Source organism: Rhipicephalus microplus, chromosome 10 (assembly GCF_043290135.1).
Source record: "Rhipicephalus microplus isolate Deutch F79 chromosome 10, USDA_Rmic, whole genome shotgun sequence".
Taxonomy (NCBI): Eukaryota; Metazoa; Arthropoda; class Arachnida; order Ixodida; family Ixodidae; genus Rhipicephalus; species Rhipicephalus microplus.
The window spans coordinates 46,745,099-46,766,098 of record NC_134709.1 but is presented as its reverse complement, the minus strand read 5'-3'; the positions used below and the strand labels follow the sequence as shown (position 1 = coordinate 46,766,098).

General features: G+C 45.3%; 1 protein-coding gene across 2 annotated transcripts in view; it reads right to left on the bottom strand.

The window, feature by feature from the left end:
- The window catches only part of LOC119181715 (receptor-type tyrosine-protein phosphatase kappa-like), a 131,769-nt gene that overhangs the window by 14,544 nt on the left and 96,225 nt on the right, over positions 1–21,000 (bottom strand). For both annotated transcript variants that reach the window (XM_075875614.1, XM_075875615.1), the window contains 6 exons: positions 20,915–20,951; positions 16,022–16,119; positions 15,086–15,351; positions 13,810–13,945; positions 5,518–5,667; positions 2,604–2,703 (listed from right to left, as the gene is read on the bottom strand). In XM_075875614.1, coding sequence (XP_075731729.1) covers positions 2,604–2,703; positions 5,518–5,667; positions 13,810–13,945; positions 15,086–15,351; positions 16,022–16,119; positions 20,915–20,951 — 787 coding nt within the window. The remainder of the gene's footprint in view (positions 1–2,603; positions 2,704–5,517; positions 5,668–13,809; positions 13,946–15,085; positions 15,352–16,021; positions 16,120–20,914; positions 20,952–21,000) is intronic.

Here is a 21,000-nt window from a genome sequence, read left to right as displayed (position 1 = left end):
ATATCCCTGCTAGAGCTGCCCCTGACCCCGTTGCGTAACGTGCCAGCAGATTCAACAGATCGTGTTTGGCTTTACGAACATTGAGGTTTCCTTGAATTTTAGTTTTATTGCGATAGCAATCATTTTCACGACGTATTTATCCACGCACAACCTGCGGTGTGATCCTGAGAGCCTTCCAAGAAAGGGCTTCAGCACAGAGAAAGGTGATGGGGGGGGGGGGGTATTCTAATGTCGTAGAAGTGAGGACGCATTACCCAGCTGGACGTGCCCCGACATAGCTTAATTAAAAGGGCAATTGCTACACAGCTTCTTGGCGATAATGACGGAAGGTATCTGACTTTTCCTTTCACAGAACAGTTTATTCCCAGAAGGCCAGAAAACAAGGGCAGGCCTCATTTTCGGAGGCTTCATTCTTGTTCTTCATCAGTTGTAAAGAATTCAGGACTAGACCACGAAAAAAAGATGGGGGAGGGCGGGACGGACGCTGTGAAAAATAAAATGGCTGATTCCTCTTTCAAGGCATCGCTAAAACAAAAAAGTGAAACATGTCTTTACAGAGGTATCTGAGCGCTTATTATGCATTGTTTCGCCACAAGGCCGAAGGAATGAATGCTACAGCAACAAACTGCAAGGTCATGCAAAGAATGGCAAGCCACTAGATACTTGCAGCGCGCACCTCAAGCAGAAACCACGTGCTAAATGAGCATACACAGGACAAGCGCGTACTAACAGCTGACACAGTTCGTCACTTAAAGCGCGCTGTACAAACAGAAAGATATACACAGGGCAGGTAAAGTATACACAGGGAAGGTGTGAACAACTGTCCCAATTAATACTTGGTGCTTGAGCAGCGTGCTCTTTTCGTAAGTGTGGCTGCGGCAGCGAGCGAAGTTACCTTCGAGCTTTCCCGCATCGTGAGTCTGATAAGCGTGCGCACAAGGGAGACCACGCTCCGTGGAGGCGGCGCTCTCCGGCACGCGAGAGATGAAGAACTTTAGAGCGAGCACAACGCGCGCTCGTCACGCCATCTCGCTACTGACGACGAAAACGCGCTCACGCTGCAAAGCTCTGAGGGCTGCAAAATGGTATATGGTGTACAGAAATGGCTTGCCGTTAGCGCTGTTGACTGCGTGTGCATTGTGGCGTAGTAGTTAGCGCTGCTTGATGCGGTTCGAGAGGTCACTTGTTCGACGCCCCGAGGCATAGCGTCTGCGTATAATATATTGTATCAATGTGTGAATATATATTTTACAACGTCATATCTGTGACGGAAATACATCAGCGGAGCCGTGGTAGACAGCATGCAGCATAAAACACCTTCGTGTTAAAAATTGATGCAGTCCATAACAACTATTGCGCGAAATAAGAAAAAGCTTATAACCATATAAAAGTGTCAACGACCAAATGGAAATCGAACCCAAGCCCTCTGGGTGGCAGGCGAGAAATCGACCACTGAGTTACGCTAGTTCTTAATTCTCCGTTGCAAACTGACCCTATACGGGCTTGATGTTGGGTAAGAAATCAAGTTAACATGAATAATAAAGCATCTCCATACGCAAAAGTCATGATGGTTTATGGCGTAGTGGGTGTCATGCAGGTGTGCGTGTAATAGTTGCTGCGAGAGAGTTTCAAAAAGGTTGTAGGTAGGCCGTTCTTCCAGCTTTGACTGTGCTGCGCGTTCTGCCCATGGATGACAAGCCAGCTGGGCTTCTAGAGTTGTACGCATTTAAAAATTAGGGGTTCTTTTCTTTCCTTGAGAGACAGCCATCCTATCATCGACAGAGGCCGAGACCACAGCCTCCATGATATTGCCGTCACTTCACTGAGCTCTGTGTGTTACAGACTGGTGGCACGCCAGCGTGTAAAAGCTTCGCTCCGCCCCTTCGAAGATATCAGCTCATTTGGAATAAAAGTATCGACATATCTACGTCACGCAGAGTATTGTGATATAATCAATAAATCGTTTCAGCCATTCTGCACTCTTGTTACTGCCTTATGAATCAGGTCGCGTCATGCAAGGACCTCAGGTAGCCCTTACATCTTTGAAAGAAAACCAGACGTACAAATTTTAAAACAAATTTTCTCATTGACAGTCTTTAGCTGTAAATCGGATAGCGATGAACCTTTTCATAAGCAGCACTGGACATACATAATCACTAAGATCATCATTTTGTCGTAATAGAAATGCATGGGAAGCAACAGCGTATTAAACATAAACATAAACAGAAAGGAACACGATAGCCCAAGGTGCTTTTTTGCCGAACTCACTGTTTTTGGACACATTGAGCGCACAAATTATAGGTTTAGGAGGCGTCCAATGGCCCCTCTGTGGTACTCTGAAAGGTTAATTCTTCAGTGCAGGGATTGATGACGCCGTCGTAATTTGTGCGAAGAATGAACAAGCTGCTTCATTAAAGGGGGGACACAATAGAGAAAACTTGGAAAAGAATGGTTCTAAGAATAGAAGTATTCTTTTTTTTTTTTTGCCAAGTAAGTACTATTCTGTATCGTTTTGAAGTTAACCAACTCGCCCAACAACAAGCCTCGCTGAATCGTCCCATTTTTAACAAATTTATCCTCGTATGCGATACACATGCGCTCACCAGCTAGTACGGAAGCATCCCGACTTTTTCTTAGGTTTGCCGGGTCACTTGCTGCTGCGAAGTCTGCAGGCGTAAACCATGGTTTGAGAGACTTGAGTTCCTAAAGGAAACAGTAGGAAATAAAAGAACATTATCTTCCTCGTGAAATAAAAAAACCTATTGAAATGCAGCAAAGGCTTTGATAAATTTCGAACTGATATCTACAGTGGCCACGTACCGGAATGCACGAATTCGTTCACAAGAGAACTGATGTGAGACTAATAGAATAGAATTACTTCAGTTACGTCTGATTTACTGGGTAGAACTTGCCTCAGTTATACCCAGTGTGAAATCAGCAAAAGCGGTGGCGCTCCTGCTTTCCTGTGCTTTCCTCGTAATTTTTTTGTTGTAGTTTATGACTTTTTGTGGCTTCTGCTGCATTGATTCACACCCTATTCGCGCTAGAGGTTTACTTGCCTGTTTCAGTGCGCGGCTACTTCTTCGTGCGTGACCGAGACAGTTAGGCCACATGTTGGTGCATCTGGTAACAGGTGTGTGACTAACCTCGATGCCCTTCTGTCGTCTGGCCCTTCTCTAGTACGGTTCCGCGGTTAATTGTAGTTTGACAGTAAAAAAAATGCTGGTTCGTCCAGCCTATGAACTTTTCGTGAATACCCATGTGATCAGAGTAAGTGAAGCGTGTTTCGTTCTGTTGTGCGTCGAACTGTGCTCGTTACAAAAGTAGGCACTTTAGTTATAGAGGCGAAAGTCTTGAATCCCTCTTGCTCACGTCCTTCCATCCCTCCGTCCGTGCCTGGAATAGTGCGCCTCCCCCGTACACTATGTCGGCAACCAGGTAATTGCAGAGAGAATGTACAAGAAAAAATTAGAATAAAAATGCCGAAAAAAATAAAAAGAAAAAAGTGAAAGAATGTTTTAAAAATTTTAAAAACACGTGGCGTAAGTAATCGAAACGCCACAAGCTTTCACCCAATAAGCTTTGGAAACTTGCAATTTTTAACTATTCCCGAAATAGTGATTCCAGGTACGACTTTCTTTCCCAAGGGTTCGTGAAGAAGCCATATACGGTACGGTACATGCGCACGCGGGAAAGACACGCAACAACCCACATATCCCGCCAGCTGTACTCCGTTCCACAAGCTGTTGGCAGTGCTGTGGAAGGTACGAGTGCCCTCAGCCAGTCATTACAGAGTGCACCTCTGTAATTGTGTTCATACGCAAATGTCACGTGCGTGAATCTGAGAAAAGTGCCCGTTTGTGTGGGAAAACGTGTATCAACTCAATTAACTTTCTCGAGATGGCATTTAGAATTTTCTTTGTCTGTTTTCTTGGTTTCTGAACGGGCCTATATATACATGTCTTCCAAAGAATCTGCTCCTGCTTTGTCTATATATATGTAATGTCACTTGTTCCTACGAGTTACTGTCGTACCAGAGCTCTTTTTTTAATGTTTAGGTCAAGGGTGTGGGAAAATATTTACTTCAGTCATTGAATCAATCAATCAATCAATCAATCAACCAATCAATCAATCAACCAATCAATCTAAGGATTTATTTTTCTACAGAAAAGAGGACGGCTTTTTTGTGTTTGCAACTCTCTCGACAATGGTACTGAGTGATCCCGTCCGGCACGCACCCGTAATAATTGCCGTGATACCGTTGGAAGGGTTCACATATCACCGTACTCATTACAACTTGAACCTGGCGCCGCAGCTCTGCAGAAACTGGCGGTGACACTGCGCAAAGTGTGTCACCTTTATAAGAAATACGTTCCGAGAGCATTTCTTGAAGCTAAGCTGCTTCGGCATTCTTTGCATCACCGTTGTGGACATGTTGGGTAGCGCCTCGTCCTCTTCGAAACGCTGCACTAACTTGGCGACAACTAGAATTTCACCTCTCTGGAGAATATTGGCACCCGCATATTCCCACGGGTTCGGGTATTACGTGAGTTTTGCGTCTACTCGAGTCAAGCAAGGTGTCAGGTGAAGCAGAAGCCAACTAAAGACGCCCTTGACTGAATTCTGAACGTGCGCTCCGCCGCTTATATACACACCGCCTGCGTTCACGAGACACGAGACGAGCCGAGCATGCGTAATGGGGGTGTGAACGGCAGCGACACCGAATCGCAACATCGTGTTTAGAAAACTTTTATTTACAGTATGTAGAGAACACAAAGGCTTCATACCATTCCAGTAACAGGGCACATACATTTCGGTACATCTATGTATCACGACCAACATCACTACGTTACAGTGAAGACATTTGCTCCAATATACATGACAATGTTGGCATACATGTACACAAGAACTCAATGGCGATATCGTCATACAATGGTATAACTATACAATAGATGCCTCGTGCGACTAAAAAATGTTCCGTATTCAAAAAATATGTTTACTTAATTTCAAAAGCCTGAACGATATCGGCTGTAACGAGGTATTTGTTTCGCATGAGCCTCCAAACGTGCGAGGTAGCATAACAAGCAAAATAAATGCTGAAAAGGAATTCCCGACCACAGCTTCTTTTGAAGATTTGCTTGAGACATTGACTGTTTGGTTTATATGTTTTTAAAAATGGGGTGACAAAAGTTGCGAAACATTCAGTCATTCAGCTAAAACGAGATGCATGGGACTGGTTGCACCTCCTAAAATATAATGCTACAACCAGACAAATAAGGATCACCTTTTTAGTGGTGAGCTTGAAGCCCACAATAATCCATTCTTATACGGAACCAAGAATGCCGTACCATTAAGCCGGTTTTAGTTTCTACTGTTATGAAAAATTTCGCATATAACCAACTAACTTCTGGTGCCAAAACTACATCGCTACAGCGGGGTTGGAATCTATACTTTAATGGATCAGTATGAGTCGGCGGTTTGCTTAGATAACACGCAGATTTCCTTACTACTCCTCACCTCGAACTCCTTGATTATGTTGCTCTTTCCCGTCGTCTCGTCCTCCGAGATAAGCTCCTTGTAACGGTCCGAGAACTTGCTACAAGGAACGCTGTGGTCCCGTATGCACACGCTCTCCATCAAGGCTCGGTGCACGAAATTGTACTGCTCCTGCAATCGCAAGAAATCACTGCATTGTCAGTTGCAAGATCATGACCTTATCAGATGCAAAACCTCTTAAAATCACCTAGAGAATCGAATCATCGGATCGCCTATTTTCAGTGCACTCTCTGCCTAACGGAATGACAAATCTGTCCACTCAATTGGCACTGTACGTTCTCAATTCTTCGCAACCACTCCTTGCAAGCTTTTTTTTTTTTTTCATATTCTAGAACGTTCCTTCATTGAACGCTTCGCCTTGACTTGAGAAAGTCGATATGCGCGGCTGATTTAAGCACAGCAATTAACTGCATATGAGTGATAATCTGCAAGGATTCTTGAAAAACGCTTCAGTGAAGCAGTAACGCTGCGCTCAATTTAGTCAAGTGTGAAACGAAATCCGAATCGAGGAGCGTTTGTCAATTTCGGGGGCTAGTCCACATTAAGATTATTTATCTTGAGACATCCGCAGAAAAACCAGACTCGTATATTGAGTTTGGGATGACCGTCTTTGTATGGGCCGTGAACGCTCATATGTGAACGCGAATCACTTATTCTCTACCCCCTTGTCGTTCTCCACCTTTCGTCACTTGCCCCCTTCAAGCGCTTAGAGTAGCAAACAGGCTAAAGCCTGCTTATCGTCCCTGCCTCTTTTTTTAAAGACGATAGTCTTTCTTGGGACCTTCGACAGAAAAATTTTGGTCTGTCTGTCTGTCTGTTTGTCTGTCTGTCTGTACATTTGTCTGTTTGTCCGTCCTAACGATACCTCAAACGGCACCGAATGGCCAACCCCATCCGCAGCGCCCACCAATTTTGCTTAAGGTTTAGCGTTCATAGTTGTGCGATTGTCAATTAAAAAAAAGCGAATGTTGCGCATATCTGAGGCGCCATAACAACATGTCTATGTTTTGTATGTCTGCCTTTATACTAGAAGAGGACACACACAAAACACTCTAAGGACTGTAGCGTTTAACGCGCTGCGCTGACAGTGCAACGCGATGCTCAAGGTGGTGTTTCCAACGTTTTGCCACGACGGCACGGTGGTGGCACCTGCCCGTCGCTTTCCATACTACACCTTAACACCTCCGTGACTGGCGCGCATCTTTCTCCGCAGTAGCACATGCCTTCGTTTTCGAAGATAACTGCCAGATGGCGCTCGTGTTTAACGTGCCTAGCAAAATAATAATCGATGGTGAAGTTCCCGATGGATGGAAACTTAGCAGGATGAGCATGATCTATAAAGGAAAGGGGGACAAAGCTGACATAAACAACTACCGTCCTATAACAGTGACAACAGTGGTCTACAGGCTGGCGATGCAGATTATAAAGGAAAGACTGCAGTCGTGGACAGAGGATGAGGGGGTGCTGGGGGAATTGCAGAATGGGTTTCGGAAACACAGGAGGTTGGAAGACAATCTGTTCTCACTGACGCAGTGCATCGAAATAGCAGAAAAGGAACACAGGCCCCTGTGGCTAGCATTTTTGGATATCAAGGGAGCGTACGATAGCATGGTTCAAGAGGAATTGTGGGGAATACTGGACACACTAGGCGTGGAACATGTAGTCACTAATCTTTTAAAGGGTATCTATAAAGGTAACAAGGTAGTTATAAAGTGGGAAAAACAGGTATCCAAGCCTGCAGAGGTAAAACGGGGGCTTAGGCAGGGGTGCCCCCTGTCACCCTTATCATTCATGATGCACCTACAAGGATTAGAGGCAAAATTAGAGGGAAGTGGACTGGGCGTCAACCTCACTTTAGTCAAACAAGGAAAACTTATTGATCAGGCACTACCAGCAATAATGTACGCAGATGATATAGTGCTAATGGCCAACAACAAGGAAGATTTGCAGAGATTGATGGACATCTGCGGTAATGAGGGAGATAGGTTAGATTTTAGATTCAGTAAGGAAAAATCAGCATTCATGATTTTCAATGACAACGAAGGTAGTGAGCTTAGGATACAGGAGGTCACGCTAGAGATAACAGATAAATACAGATATCTGGGCGTATGGATAAGCAATGGGACCGAGTACCTGAGGGAACACAAAATATACGTGACGACTAAAGGTAACAGGAATGCAGCAGTGATGAAAAATAGGGCACTGTGGAATTACAATAGGTATGATGTTGTGAGAGGAATATGGAAAGGGGTCATGGTTCCTGGGCTGACGTTTGGCAATGCGGTCTTGTGCATGAGATCAGAAGTTCAAGCAAGATTAGAAATTAAGCAACGTGGAATAGGTAGGCTTGCTTTAGGAGCTCACGGGAATACACCAAATCAGGGAGTACAAGGTGATATGGGATGGACATCATTTGAGGGCAGGGAAGCTAGCAGCAAGATAAAATTTGAGAAGCGATTGAGAGAAATGGGGGAGGAGCGTTGGGCTAGGGAGGTTTTCAGCTACTTGTACATGAAGAATGTCGATACAAAATGGAGGAAGCGAACCAGGAAGTTGACTGGTAAATACTTAGAAAACAGCAGCTGGCCAAACCAAAAAGAACTATCGGTTAAGAAGAAAGTGAAGGAAACGGAGACTGACATGTGGAAAATGGGCATGATTAAGAAGTCCGCACTAGAGATCTATCGAACTTTTAAGCAGGAAATTGCCAAGGAAAGGATCTATGATAATACTCGGGGTAGTTCTCTACTGTTTGAGGCAAGGACGGGAGTACTGCGAACCAAGACATATCGGGTCAAATACGAAGGAATAGACACAGTATGCAGTGCGTGTGGAGAGGAAGAAGAAACTGTCGAACACTTGATAATGTTCTTTAAAGGGCTTCACCCTATAGGTCAGGATGATGGCGCAGAGTTTTTCAGAGCACTGGGGTTTAGGGACCGGGAGGGCAAAATAAACTTTAAGCAAGTAGACTTAACTAGAAGGAGGTTATCTGATTGGTGGCTAAAGTCAAGGCACGAGTGAAAATTAAACTCTTCACTGCAAAGTACGAATCCTCAAACTCACCTTTAAGGGGAAAAAAATAAATATAGTTTTGGGTTCATTAAGTATTACGGCTTGGTGGCGCTAGCCACCGCCCGATCCAAAGGGTACAGCCATATCCATCCATCCATCCATCCATCCATCCATCCATCCATCCATCCATCCATCCTAGATGCCCTTGTTTGCCTCCGTTACACGCTCGAGGCACTCTAACGCAGCGCCTTCAGAATACCATTAACCGATTTTCTTGTGCAGAACATCAAATAAACGTTTTGTTCACTCTCTCCAGACGCAATACTATCGTCTTTAGATGGCATTTACAGTGTAACATGTAGATTCGGGCCAATTTTTTTTAGTGCCTTTTCTCTCCCTTTCTGTTTCGCAATCGGCATAAGTTCTGTATCTTCCTACGAGGTGCGAAAAAAAAATTTGTTTTTTTAGACTCCCTAAATATTGCAAGCACTCGCACTCTGTCAGCGATGTCCGTCATTGGCGACAAAAATATTTCAAATGTGTACAGCTTGCGCAGTGGCCAACTTTCATAACTAGAATGGCTGAGGGTCGAGCTCAGAACTGAACGAGTGACATCTGCAGTCGCAAATACGCCACATCTGAGCATGCGCGGGTCCACCGACGCGCCTCCCTTGCGTTTTCTATCCTCATTTATCAGCGTGAATGCAACAACCGTTTTGGCTGTAGAAGCACTCTGAGTGGTATAGCCCAAAAACAAAAGCGAAAAAAAAACTTAGCGAATCGTTCTAGATGTGATACCATTTGATATTTCTACCCAGAATAGGTTAGCAGTATAAAAGGTGATCCGAGTGACACGGCTTTTTTTTTTTTTCGGTGCTATACAGTTCACAGCATCTGATATACCGTGCGCCTACGCGATAAGGCTTCACAGCGTGTCAAGCACCGCTGCCTTGATGCACCTGTTATCACCTCTTTGCTGGGCTCAAAAAGCTCCAGCACTGTTGATGGCGCGTGCATTCTTTGCGTCAATATCGACGATATCGTCCTGGGCAGTTCGCCCGTCCCTCTTTAGTTGATGGAAAAATAAATTATTTGTTTATAGCATTATATGTACCAATATGTTACACCTGTACAGTGTTGATTGCTCATTTTTGTCGTATACATGTTTGTATGCTTCGCTCGGATGTATTACGCAAATGCTTCCTTTTTTTAAGGCAAATACGCCAACATTTTTTGCATCTTTTGAAATAGATTTTTTGTTGTTGTTGTTTAAGCATTAGACGTTTCGTTTTATCACACATGTACAGTGATGATTTCTTTCTTGTCATAGACCTGTTTATTTTACGCGTATGATCCCGAATGTTTTTATGAAAGTGTTACCGCTGCTGCGATGTGTTCGGGGAGGGGGAAGGGGGGCCTGCGGCCTTGTCAAGCTGGTATCACGCCAGCTTTTTCTGTAGGTCTCCTGCATCATGTATCCTTGATGCGAAATAAAGTCATTATTATTATTATTATTATTATTATTATTATTATTATTATTATTATTATTATTATTATTATTATTATTATTATTATTATTATTATTATTATTATTATTATTATTATTATTATTAAATTCCCTCGCCGGAAAAACTGTTATTCCGTAAGACACGACACGGCCACAGCAGTTATCGCGGCCACCGCGATAAGCAAGGAGGCAAAGTGGAAGGCAGGCCCACCATTCGCGCCGCACACGCTCAAATGCGGCTCGTTTCGATTTGCAGACGTCGCTCACGCTGTTCCGAGTACAACTCTCCGTCGTTCTAAACGTGTTAATCGGAGGTTTTACGTCCTAAAGCAACGATTATGCCACTCGGTATGCAATTACTCGAGCACTGCTGACCAACTGCGCATTGAACGTCGCAGATTTCCTACTATATGACATCATCCTTCAGCATGGTGCTCCTTCTCACCTACTCACGGACTGTGGCCGCTGCTTCCTGTATCGTGTGGCTCACGACCTCTTTAGATCATGTGCTACGCGGCACAACTTTACGACTTCTTGCCATCCTCAGACCAACGGACTTACTGAGCGCCTCAACCGCACAATGACGGACATGCTCGCTATGTATGTTTCTGACGACCACACCAATTAGGATACTGCCCTTCCGTTCGTAACCTTCGCCTACAAATCGTCCCGTCATGAAACTGCTGGCTACTCACCCTTTTATCTTCTCTTTGGCTGTGATCGCTTACTACCTTTCGATACCCCGCTTGCGCATAACCTTCCGTCCACCACTTTGTACGCACAAGAAGCCATCTCCCATGCTCTGATCGCACGTACAGTAGCCCGCGCCAGGTTTCCATCGTCCCAGAGAGCACAAAAGTCGCTGTACGGCAGCCTACATAAGGATGTCGATTTTTCTCCGGGCTCTCTCGTGCTACTGTGGCTGCCATCCTGTCGTGTCAGCCTGTGCGAGAAACTTTTATCGCAATACGTTGGGCCTTACCGAGTTCTGCGCCAAGTCACACCTGTCACCTATGAAATTTCTCCTACTACGAACACCACTGTTACATCCAGAAGTGACGTTGTGCATGTGTCTCGCCTGAAGCCCTATCACAGTGACCCGTCTGTCTAATAACAGCAGGCACCGGGACGGTGCTTTGCCGCCCGGGGTAATGTCACGGGTATAGAAAGGTACCTCAGGCACGGGTGCAGAAACGACGCAGATGGAATGAAGACGACGATGTTGTTGTGGGGCTGTGTCTGAACTGCCTTCTTGCCCTTCATCCTTGCATACTGTGTGCAGTGTTAGCCCACCCGGCGTTCACTTATTAAATACTCCCCGTTACAATATGATAATTAGAGACACTATAGTGGGGAGGGCTCCGGACATTTAGGTCATCTGATAAACTGACATTGCACTGTAAACGGGCCTTTATCATTTCATCTTCAGTGAAATGCGACTGTAGCGGCCTGGAATCCAACCGGCGACCCCCGGGTCAGCAGCCAAGCACCGTAATCAGTGATCCACTGTTTCGCAAAAAGACATGTGTGTTGGCCACAGTACGAGCAGCGCAAGGCTAGAACCGACACCCGAGTTAGTTTTCTGCCTAGGTAAGTTCTGCTGGTAATTACAAGCGTTTACTAGAAATTACAAGTTTTCGCTGGTAGAATTAAGTATAGATAGACTTGGCTGTTCTGCGAATCGGTTGGTTCCCAACACTGCGCGCGTGGTTTTTGAGGGAACATGTTACGGGACTAGTTTCGTAAGTGAATGGTTACAAACTTTATTAAGGCCGGGGGTCTAAAGAATTAAAGCGGGATCCGGAAACCACGCCAATCAATCTGCAGGCTACGCCAACGTCGGGCCGGTAGACAGAGTCCTCTGGCGACGGCAGGGGCACTCTAGACAGTGATCCCGTCAAATGACCAGTTCTTACGTGATTTCCGTCACGTTACTAGTTGTTAGATGAGGTTGCGTGATTTTTGTCGCCTGATCATGTCGTTACGTGGTTTATTGCTTGAACATGTCGCGTTACTAGTTACGTAATTTTACGAGATTTTTGTCACATTGTTACGTAATGTGAGGTAATTACAGTCACGTCACTAGTTGTTACGTGAAGTTTGGTGATTTTTTCTCGAGGCTACTTGTTACGTGAGGATACGAGATCTTTACTCACGTGAATAGTTGCGTATTTTTCACGATTTTTGTTGCGTGATTAGTGACGTCATTTTACGTGATTTTGAATCTCAAGGCTTGCTTTTACGCAATGTCAATTTATTTTGAATTGAACGATTTGTTGTTGAGTGATGTGGACGTGATCCTGAGTCTCTTAAGAGGCTCATACACCATAAAAATTGTACTTCATGCCTGGCGAAACGGCACGTGCTGTGGGAGGAAAAACAAAGTAGAAAGAACACATTTTTAAACGAGTAAAATTGATTCCTCAGACCATTTTATAGTTCATTATATATATATACAATTAATATGTGATCACTTCTAATTACTCGTGTCCGACGCGCCAGCTTACGCCTTAGTATAACAGTCATTTTACATTTCTGTGAATGTTGAATTGTCACATATCTGACTTAAGACTCGTGAACTCTCTTAGGAGATTCTAGTGCTCTTCCCGGAGAGTGGTGGGAACCAAGAGAGGGGCAAACTTTCACTGACGTCATTGTGGTCGCCATCTTCAGGCACTAGTTGGTTTAGATGCTGCGTGAACTCTTGCTCGATCGAGCGAAGCAAGAAACAGTGACATCATAAGAGGGCTGATGCCCCTTCGCGTTCCTTTGTGTTTACTCTTGGTGTGGCTGGCGAACCGGAGAAAGCGGGGAGAGCACAAAAGAACGTGGAGAACGAACTGCTCTCTGTTTTTTTTTTCACTCACTTTCTCCTATGAGATAAGTCATGGTGACCGCCATCATCAGGAATCCAGCGCGGAGAAGCCGTCTGTGACGTGACGTGCAAGTATGCATTTTAACGCGATAGCGTTAAAGAGCTCGTGTCACAGAAAACCCACCACCGGCGTTGGCCCCGTTGGTTGTGAGCGAAAAATTGTCTGTGCATCTGTGACCGAAAAATCAAGTTACCGAGATAGCCGGTGCGCACGCGATCACACTGAAAAAGCCGCGCATTCGAGAAAAAAAAAGTGCTCAAGGTCACGAGGCACGGTAGTTTCTTTGCCCTGCCACCCTTCCCTGTTTAGCTTCCGGCGCTTTCGTCAGGACGAGAGAAGAGATAATGCAATTGCAGCATGCGACAAACTTTTGTAACTCCACTCGCACTGGACGGATTCCTAAAATTTTTGCAGCGTTTAATTCATGAGGCAACAAGCTCTTCTAACTAGTTCATTCCATGATTACTTGAAAAAGTGTTTCAGGGCCCCTTTAACGCATTTTGTTCGACAGGTGTCACGACGAAAACGAGCCCCTTTGGCGATAATAGCACGCGCTGGTCCAATCTATTGTGTGCGTGTTTGTGTGCGTGCGTGTGTATAAAACAAAATATATGATTAAGTATGCACTTAGCGCTTGAAGGGTGCACTAGGGGCCGGATTTCGCTATCGCGTTCAACTTTTAAAGGCGAAGCTTAAGGGTTCCTCAATTTTTGCCGAGCGAGGACTCGCCCGAAAAAAGCACATTTTATCTTCATTATGTTTGCGTATGTGTTTCTATAGCGTCAGAATGCAACACCGAAATTCCCTGCTAAAACGCTTTCTGCCAAACCATGAAAATTTTAGTAGCATACTTACTAGCGTCTCGACCACATTCATCCTGTTTTGACGCATGAGTGAGAGCTGACCGACGACGTCCACCACGCCCTCAGCTTGAGCCTGCTCGATGAGGTTCTCCAGCAGGATGTATGCGCCAGTACGACCCACGCCGGCACTGTAAAACAAATGCATATATATGCACTCTGCAAATGCGAATGAATGAAGCAAATAATGAGCGTGAATACAACCAGCTGCTTTTTTACCTATAAATTGCTACTCAGCGGCATATTTTTTCAGAACAGTTATTAGGTGGGCTAACTGTTTTATGAACATTGAGACTGAACAGCGTAGAATAAGGAATGAATAACCCGTAAGACACCACCCTGTTTAGTGTCCATGCCGTTTTCTGCACTGCTATGTCACAATTTACATCTTGTTCATGACAACCAGTTGCACGTTTCTTGTACAGGACATTAATTAAGATTGAGAAGGGTTCTGAGCCGGACTAGTCTGCGTTCATCGCATTGCCTCGTCTTCAAACCTGCCCCATCTTTAGCACTTACTCATGGTCTTTAATGCCGTAGAAGTTGAATTCAGAAACAAGCTTTCCTTGTAACTTCCTGTGTAACTTCCATGTAACTTCCTGTGTGGAAGTCGGTTTCTGAACTCTTTGACTTAAGTCATTACCAGTCGACGTAACATACGTGGAACACACAGCAATTGACGAACGTGCATCGGTATTCGATTGCCCCCTTTTCCAAACAAAGAAAGAGCTTTTCAATTCACGTTTTTTTTTCTTCTGTGCGGTAGCGGCACAGGGCCAAATCCGCGGAACACATGAACACAGGCAGTAAGTCACGCATACAGTATTTGATTTCCCCTTTTTTCTGATAGGGTAAGGGCTCCTGAATTTGCTTTTTTATGTGCTGTAGCGGGAGAAGGCAAAATACGTGGAACACACACAGTAAGACACGCACGCACATATTATTTGATCACCCCCTATTTCCGACAGGTAAAGGGCTCCTGAATTTTATGTGCGATAGCGGGAGAGGGAAATTTACGTGGAACACACACGTCAAGTAACGCACGCACATAATGTTTGAGTGCACCCTTTTCCCGATGGGGAAAGGGCTCCTGAATTTCCTGTTTCTATTTCTGTGTGGTAGCGGCAGAGAGCAAGATACATGGAACACACAGAGTAAATCACGCACGCACACATTATTTGATTGCCCTGTATTCCCGATAAGAAAAAGACTCCTGTTTTTTTTTTTTTTTTGTCTGGGTGGTAGCGAGAAAGCGCGCTAGTTTCTCTTGCCTGCAGTGCACCACCACTGGAGCCTCGTTGAAAGTCCTGTACTGGTTCACCTTCCGCCGAAAAGTGAGCAGCGTGTTTGGGTAGAGGGGAACTCCGTGATCGGGCCACGAAGTGAGGTGGAAGTGTTTGACCTCACGCGTGTTGTCGGCCATCGTCATGTGAAGCTGACGGACGCAGTATTCTGGGAAGGTCTCTTCTGCGATGAAGTGGACCTGCACGTCTCCGTAGGTGGCCGTCTTGTCCGGCCAGTATTTCTCGCACTTGGTCTGCGATAGGGAGCCGGTGGTTAAGAAGTTGTTAATTGACTCGTCAGTGCAGTGTAGCTGCATCAAAGAAGGAACACATTCCACTAAGTTAGTTTAGGTATATTTATCATTAGAAAGAAGCCCAGCGGTGCCATTGAGAAAAGGAGTAAAGGTAAAGGTTAATGTGGTTTAATACATGTTTAGCCACTTCTAGATATGGACTGTATTATGAATTTGTTATTACGTGGCTCGTATTCTCATTTATTTGTGCACATTTGTGCTTCCAGTACGCGATACAGTGTGCGTTGTCAGAAAGGCAGTCACTGTATCTCGCACAGTGGCGCCTGGTGCAGCTGCAGCGCTGCCTACGGGAGATGGGGCAAATCACAAATAGTTGAAGGCAGCGTGTAAGGCAAATATATTGCGCATGATGTCATTGACATATTCGCATTTATCCTTTTTATATTTATCCATTTATATTTGAATAGGGACGAACAACAGCTAAACTGGACAGCCGAAGCTCCACACTCTCTTTGTTTTTTTAGTTAGACATCCCGCAATGTGGACAACTGATGAGCATGGTTGTAATGCGTAGCCTAAACTTTGTTATGTACATGTGTAAGAGATTAACCAGTCAGCTAGCATTGAATACTCAATTCGTGTTCCTATAAGACAGATAGGTGATTCATACCTTGCCATTTTCCACGAGGCCGGTGAGCATGACGATTTTGCACACATTTTCCTGCCACACCATGCGCCAAAAGTCTTGTACTGTGAGCGGCTTGGGGCCTGCGAGGACAAGGATCAAAATCACGACAAAATGGTGACTAATGTCACTCTGGGCTGACATTTTATGCTGTAGATTCATATAACTAAATCAATTGTGACGAAATGCCACGCCTATCACATTGGGGACTTTTTCCTTGAAACGCTGTAGTAATAATATTTTTTCCGCGCTTCCGGAACGCCTGTGTAGAGACACAGTCACAGCAAAAAAAAAGTGCTGCTTGTGGTAAAGGTTAATTCGGCTTTCCATTCTGCTAAATTTTATTAGTTGGTGTACAAGTTCGATCGCCTTCGCTCTAAAGATTACAGAATATATTAAAGCGGGGTGCTTTAGTATGAAAAAAACATGCGGTAGAGCCCATCCCACTATAATGTCAACATTAATAAACGTGGTGGCACACCTTTTTGAGGTCGACACCCTTATTTATATTTCATACTTCGCGAGCACCTCCTAGTAATTTGTATTGGATAAATCTAAAGGCGTTTTACGACATCTGGAGCGTAATCTGCCACAACAACTTAGCAGCAAGCGTGAGTCTATATTTGGCATGTATTTACTTAAAAAACACGGATTTTTCGTGCGAGCCCGGTTGGAAATAAACCGAATTTGTGATGCTATATAGCGTGAGCGCAAGGCAAACTGTGAAATGACAATTATCTGTTGCCGCAAAAAAAAGTGAGGCATCCAGATGATTATTGCTAATGTCATTTGTCACAATTGCCAGGACTATGAGCTTTTTTTGAGGGAAACCAGTAACACAAGGTTTTGCGTCGAAAGGTATCTGCGGGTAAAATTACTATCTAGAATGTTTGAGGAAAGCGCGAATTTTTCTTCGGGGTGAGCTCAGGTTTAATGGCTCCGTAATTAAGATGACGAAGTCCTGGCTTCATATTCGTGGCATCTACACCCCAGCAGTTTTTGACTCTCCACTCTCGTGTGATGAACACCCGTTTTCCAATGAGCCACCACGAGCATGGTCGTTTTCACGTTCGGACGCCCCAAAAGAAGTTTGCACCAACCATGGCCATTTTCGTCACGTACTGTTCAATGTATGACTTGCAACGAAACATATTTGATCACACATAACTGAATAAACCGTGAGAAATTATTTTCATGAGCATCTACACTTTAAAAAAAGGGAGCGAGAATGGAGAAACGGGCTCCGTTCCTCCTTCGGCGCAGCGACTTCCTCCCTTTCGGGCGCTTTACCCGTCGCGCCCTCTTGCGGCAAGGACCAAAGGAGCTACGTTCCTCCTTCAGCGTTCAAGTTGCTCCTCAATCACGGGGGTCTTGCTCGCGCGTATATGCGCACGCCAAGCCTATAGCCAGCCGCGGCCAGTCGCGAGCGGTTGCTTTTACCTAAGATTGTTGTAAGCAATGCAGGAGTGACGTTTTCTTCTGTTTCATAGGTGTAGAGTAAAAGCCTCTCTTTTTTTAGATGCGGAAGCATCTTATACTCGCGCCTTGTAGTGCGCCGTCCGCGCCGTCCGCGCCGTCCGCACCGCTTCTCGAACATTCGACAGCTGGCGCGCGCGCATGCGCCGTCGCGCCGTCGCCCACCATCTGTGCCGCGCGCGCTTCTCCTTCGAGAACATTCGACAGCTGACAGCGCATGCGCCGTCGCACCGTCGCCATCTGTGCCGCGCGCGCGCTTCTCCTTCGAGAACATTCAACAGCTGACAGTGCATGCGCCGTCGCGCGGTATATATACTCAAGGTCGGCGCTCGCTCGCTCAGTTGCCGCTCGTCGGTTGGTTTGTACGGCGCGTCGACGTCCAAGGTCGCGGTGAAATGAATTCCAACGAATCCACAAACACAATGATCGACGTCCCTTCGACCAGCGCCGTCCTTTCGCATACGTGTGTACGTGTTCACTCATTTAACACCCCCTCCTACAACCACGTTAACCAATTTAGCCATCGACCCAAGTAAGTCGCAATTTAACACCCCATTTCACAACCACGTTAACCAATTTAGCCATCGACCCAAGTAAGTCGCACTTTAACACCCCATTAACCAATTATATGCTCCGCATCCTCCTCAGTGTTCCCCCGAGGGAAGCTGCGGGCAATTTTTTTTTATCGCCGGGCACTCGCACGATGCTCCGCACACTTCCATGTGTGTCTCGTGTTGTTTCATACTACCAATTTGTCACGAATACAAGGAGCTCTGCTTCCCAAGCAGTCTTGCTTTATCGATTACCTTAGAGTGTAAAAAAATAATGATTTTTTTCGGTGTCGACGTACTGGTAAGCCCACGCATTTTTAGTTTCGCACGGCACCAACACCACTCATTAATTCAACGAGGCGCGTAAAACAGCATCACACTTAATTTTTCATCATTCTAGGAAACCTGATACCACTGTACAGTCCATGCGTGAAAGTACGATCATATACAATTGATAGAGTTATACGTGCCACTACCGTCATATGGATGTTCTTTGCAGTTTACCCCCATTCGAATACGGCCGCCGTGGCCGGAAGTCGAACCTGCGTCCTCCAGCATAGTCACACGACACCCAATAAGGCTACGCTACCACGGCAGGTGAAAGCACAAATGGAAACAGGCTGCGAAGTTTCACCGAGTGTTTATTCGCCAGGCTAGGTTACAACCATCAGAAACTTTTTAAACATCATCATAACTAAACTTTTGTGAAAAGTGAACCAATGACTTCTGTAGGTTAAACCAAATTCTGATTCGCATTCGTTTTGAATTGCCCATGCCAGCACTGAGAAGTAGGAAGGAATTATGCACGCGTGCAGTATGCCCCTCTCGTCCATGATTCTCCTTTGTCGTGAGAAACTTAACACAAAATGCACTTCTAGTAACAGCTGTGCACAGCAAGTAAGTACTAACGCTCACTCACCTTTGTGAAAGAGTATTCCGAATCCAGAGTAATAACCACCACAGCCACAGCGCTAACAACAAAATTGTGGCACGCACTATGATTGCCAGTTGACTCGCGAGGCGAATCGCGAGAGGCATCTGAAGCAGAAGTGTATGCAGACACAACATTCTGTAAAGTTATAGTAAGCTTGCGCACTGCAGCGATAGTTCCTCCACTCAAGTATTAGAGCTGCCGCGACGCCAACAGCCACTGTCATAGCTCACGAAAAAATACCGTCGGATGCGAGGTCATCGCTTATTTCTCTCGCAAGAGCCGCGTTGTAACGTACGTATACACTGCTAGGACGGTCGTTACCGCATCAAAAACCTTGTCATTGAAGGGCTAGTGGTGCACTGTATCCATGGCTAACGGTCACACTTGTGGTACGCACGTAAAAAGAATATAAGCAAACGTTAAGACGAAGCACCTAAACGAGGTCGACGTGACCACAGAACACCTACCCCGACGGAGACAAAGTTTGGTCTGCATGCTGCGCCCTCTCCAAGTAACAAGATGAAAAAAACGTGACCTCCGAAATGGCTAACGCGCGGCAAGTGTTTGCACTCTCGGAGGCTTCAAGAAAAAAAAGTAACTGTGGCAGTGGTCGACAGATGACGCAGCGTTCGGAATGCCGTGGGCATTCTATGCAAGGCTTGGGGGTATCCACCTTCATGAAAACCTGATAAGCTCTAGTAATTATTCCGTTCATTATTGTGCAACCATTGATAAACTCGCGTTTGTCTAAGCATCAGATACAATATATTTACGTGTGCACATGTTGTGGTATTGATACAAAACGTAAAAAAAGTGTAAGAAAACCTACTTGTAACCTGTGCCACTATGGTCAGTCGAAATTCGTCGCTATATAAGCTGGTGCGCTTTCATAGAAGGATGTGAGTAAACACGTCGTAGTGTCGGTCGTTGCTGTGAGTGGTTGATTGTGCTCTTGTTGCGTACTTGTTAGCGTACATGTTAGCGTATACTTGTTGCGTACTATATTGCAGTATGTGTGCATGTGTAGTTATATGCATTGCACCAGCGCTGATTTAGGCTTCCGGTGTCAGTGAGAGTAATCCTCAATGGGCTGTGACGTAAGTAATCCTGAATGGGCTGAGGCGTAAAAATCCGCAAGGGAGTCGTGAAAGTGGGTATGACAACGTACGTCGCGGCAAGCAATTTTTTTTAGTTTTGTTTAGTCCCTCCAGGTGGCGCCAGCTACCACCTACTTCACGGTTATGACGCTCTCACACCTTCAGCTACTTATATAACGTTGAACATCTGTCCATCAAAGCTGCAATACTGAGTCGGAATGGTTTCGCTGCGATCGAGTCTACGGTTTGGAGGCACAACTCGTGACCTGTGGACCCGTAAACGCATGGATAACCTCGCTACACTATGTGAATCTGCGAGAAATAAATACAGCATGCCTAGCATGCACTCTTCAGGTGAGGGCTCTGCAGTATATATCCGTGTCTATCGGAGTGAACGTGGCTTCGCTGACCGAACGAAACGTACTTGCTCCGTCGTTCTCTTTCGCGATCTGTTCACCGCCACAGGTTCGTCTGCTTGTTTTTATAATCATTTCGTGCAATATCAAGCTCAGCGGGACCGTTTTTTGTAACTTTCAGTGCCGTGTACTCCTTATCAGTCGAGAATCGTTGCATTTGCTAAGCCTACTCGCTTCGCCGGGGGCATCCATGTTGATTTTCATAAGGAGGACCGTGTTTCTCCGTGAATGAGGGAGCAACGTTTCTCTATTTAAAGACGAACATTGGGGACATCGCCGTTTCTCCCTAAATGGAGAGAACGTCACTCCATATATAGAATAGCGCACGCTGTCAGTTTTGTTAGTTGAAAGGGTAGTTTCTATAATAAAATAAGCTTTCGTTTTTTCTTAACTTGAGCAAATACCTTGAGTTGCGATGTACCGCTTCGGCCTACAGTAGCCCTGGAAAAAAGAAATATGGAGCATAACTTGAAATAACCCAGCGTCCTTC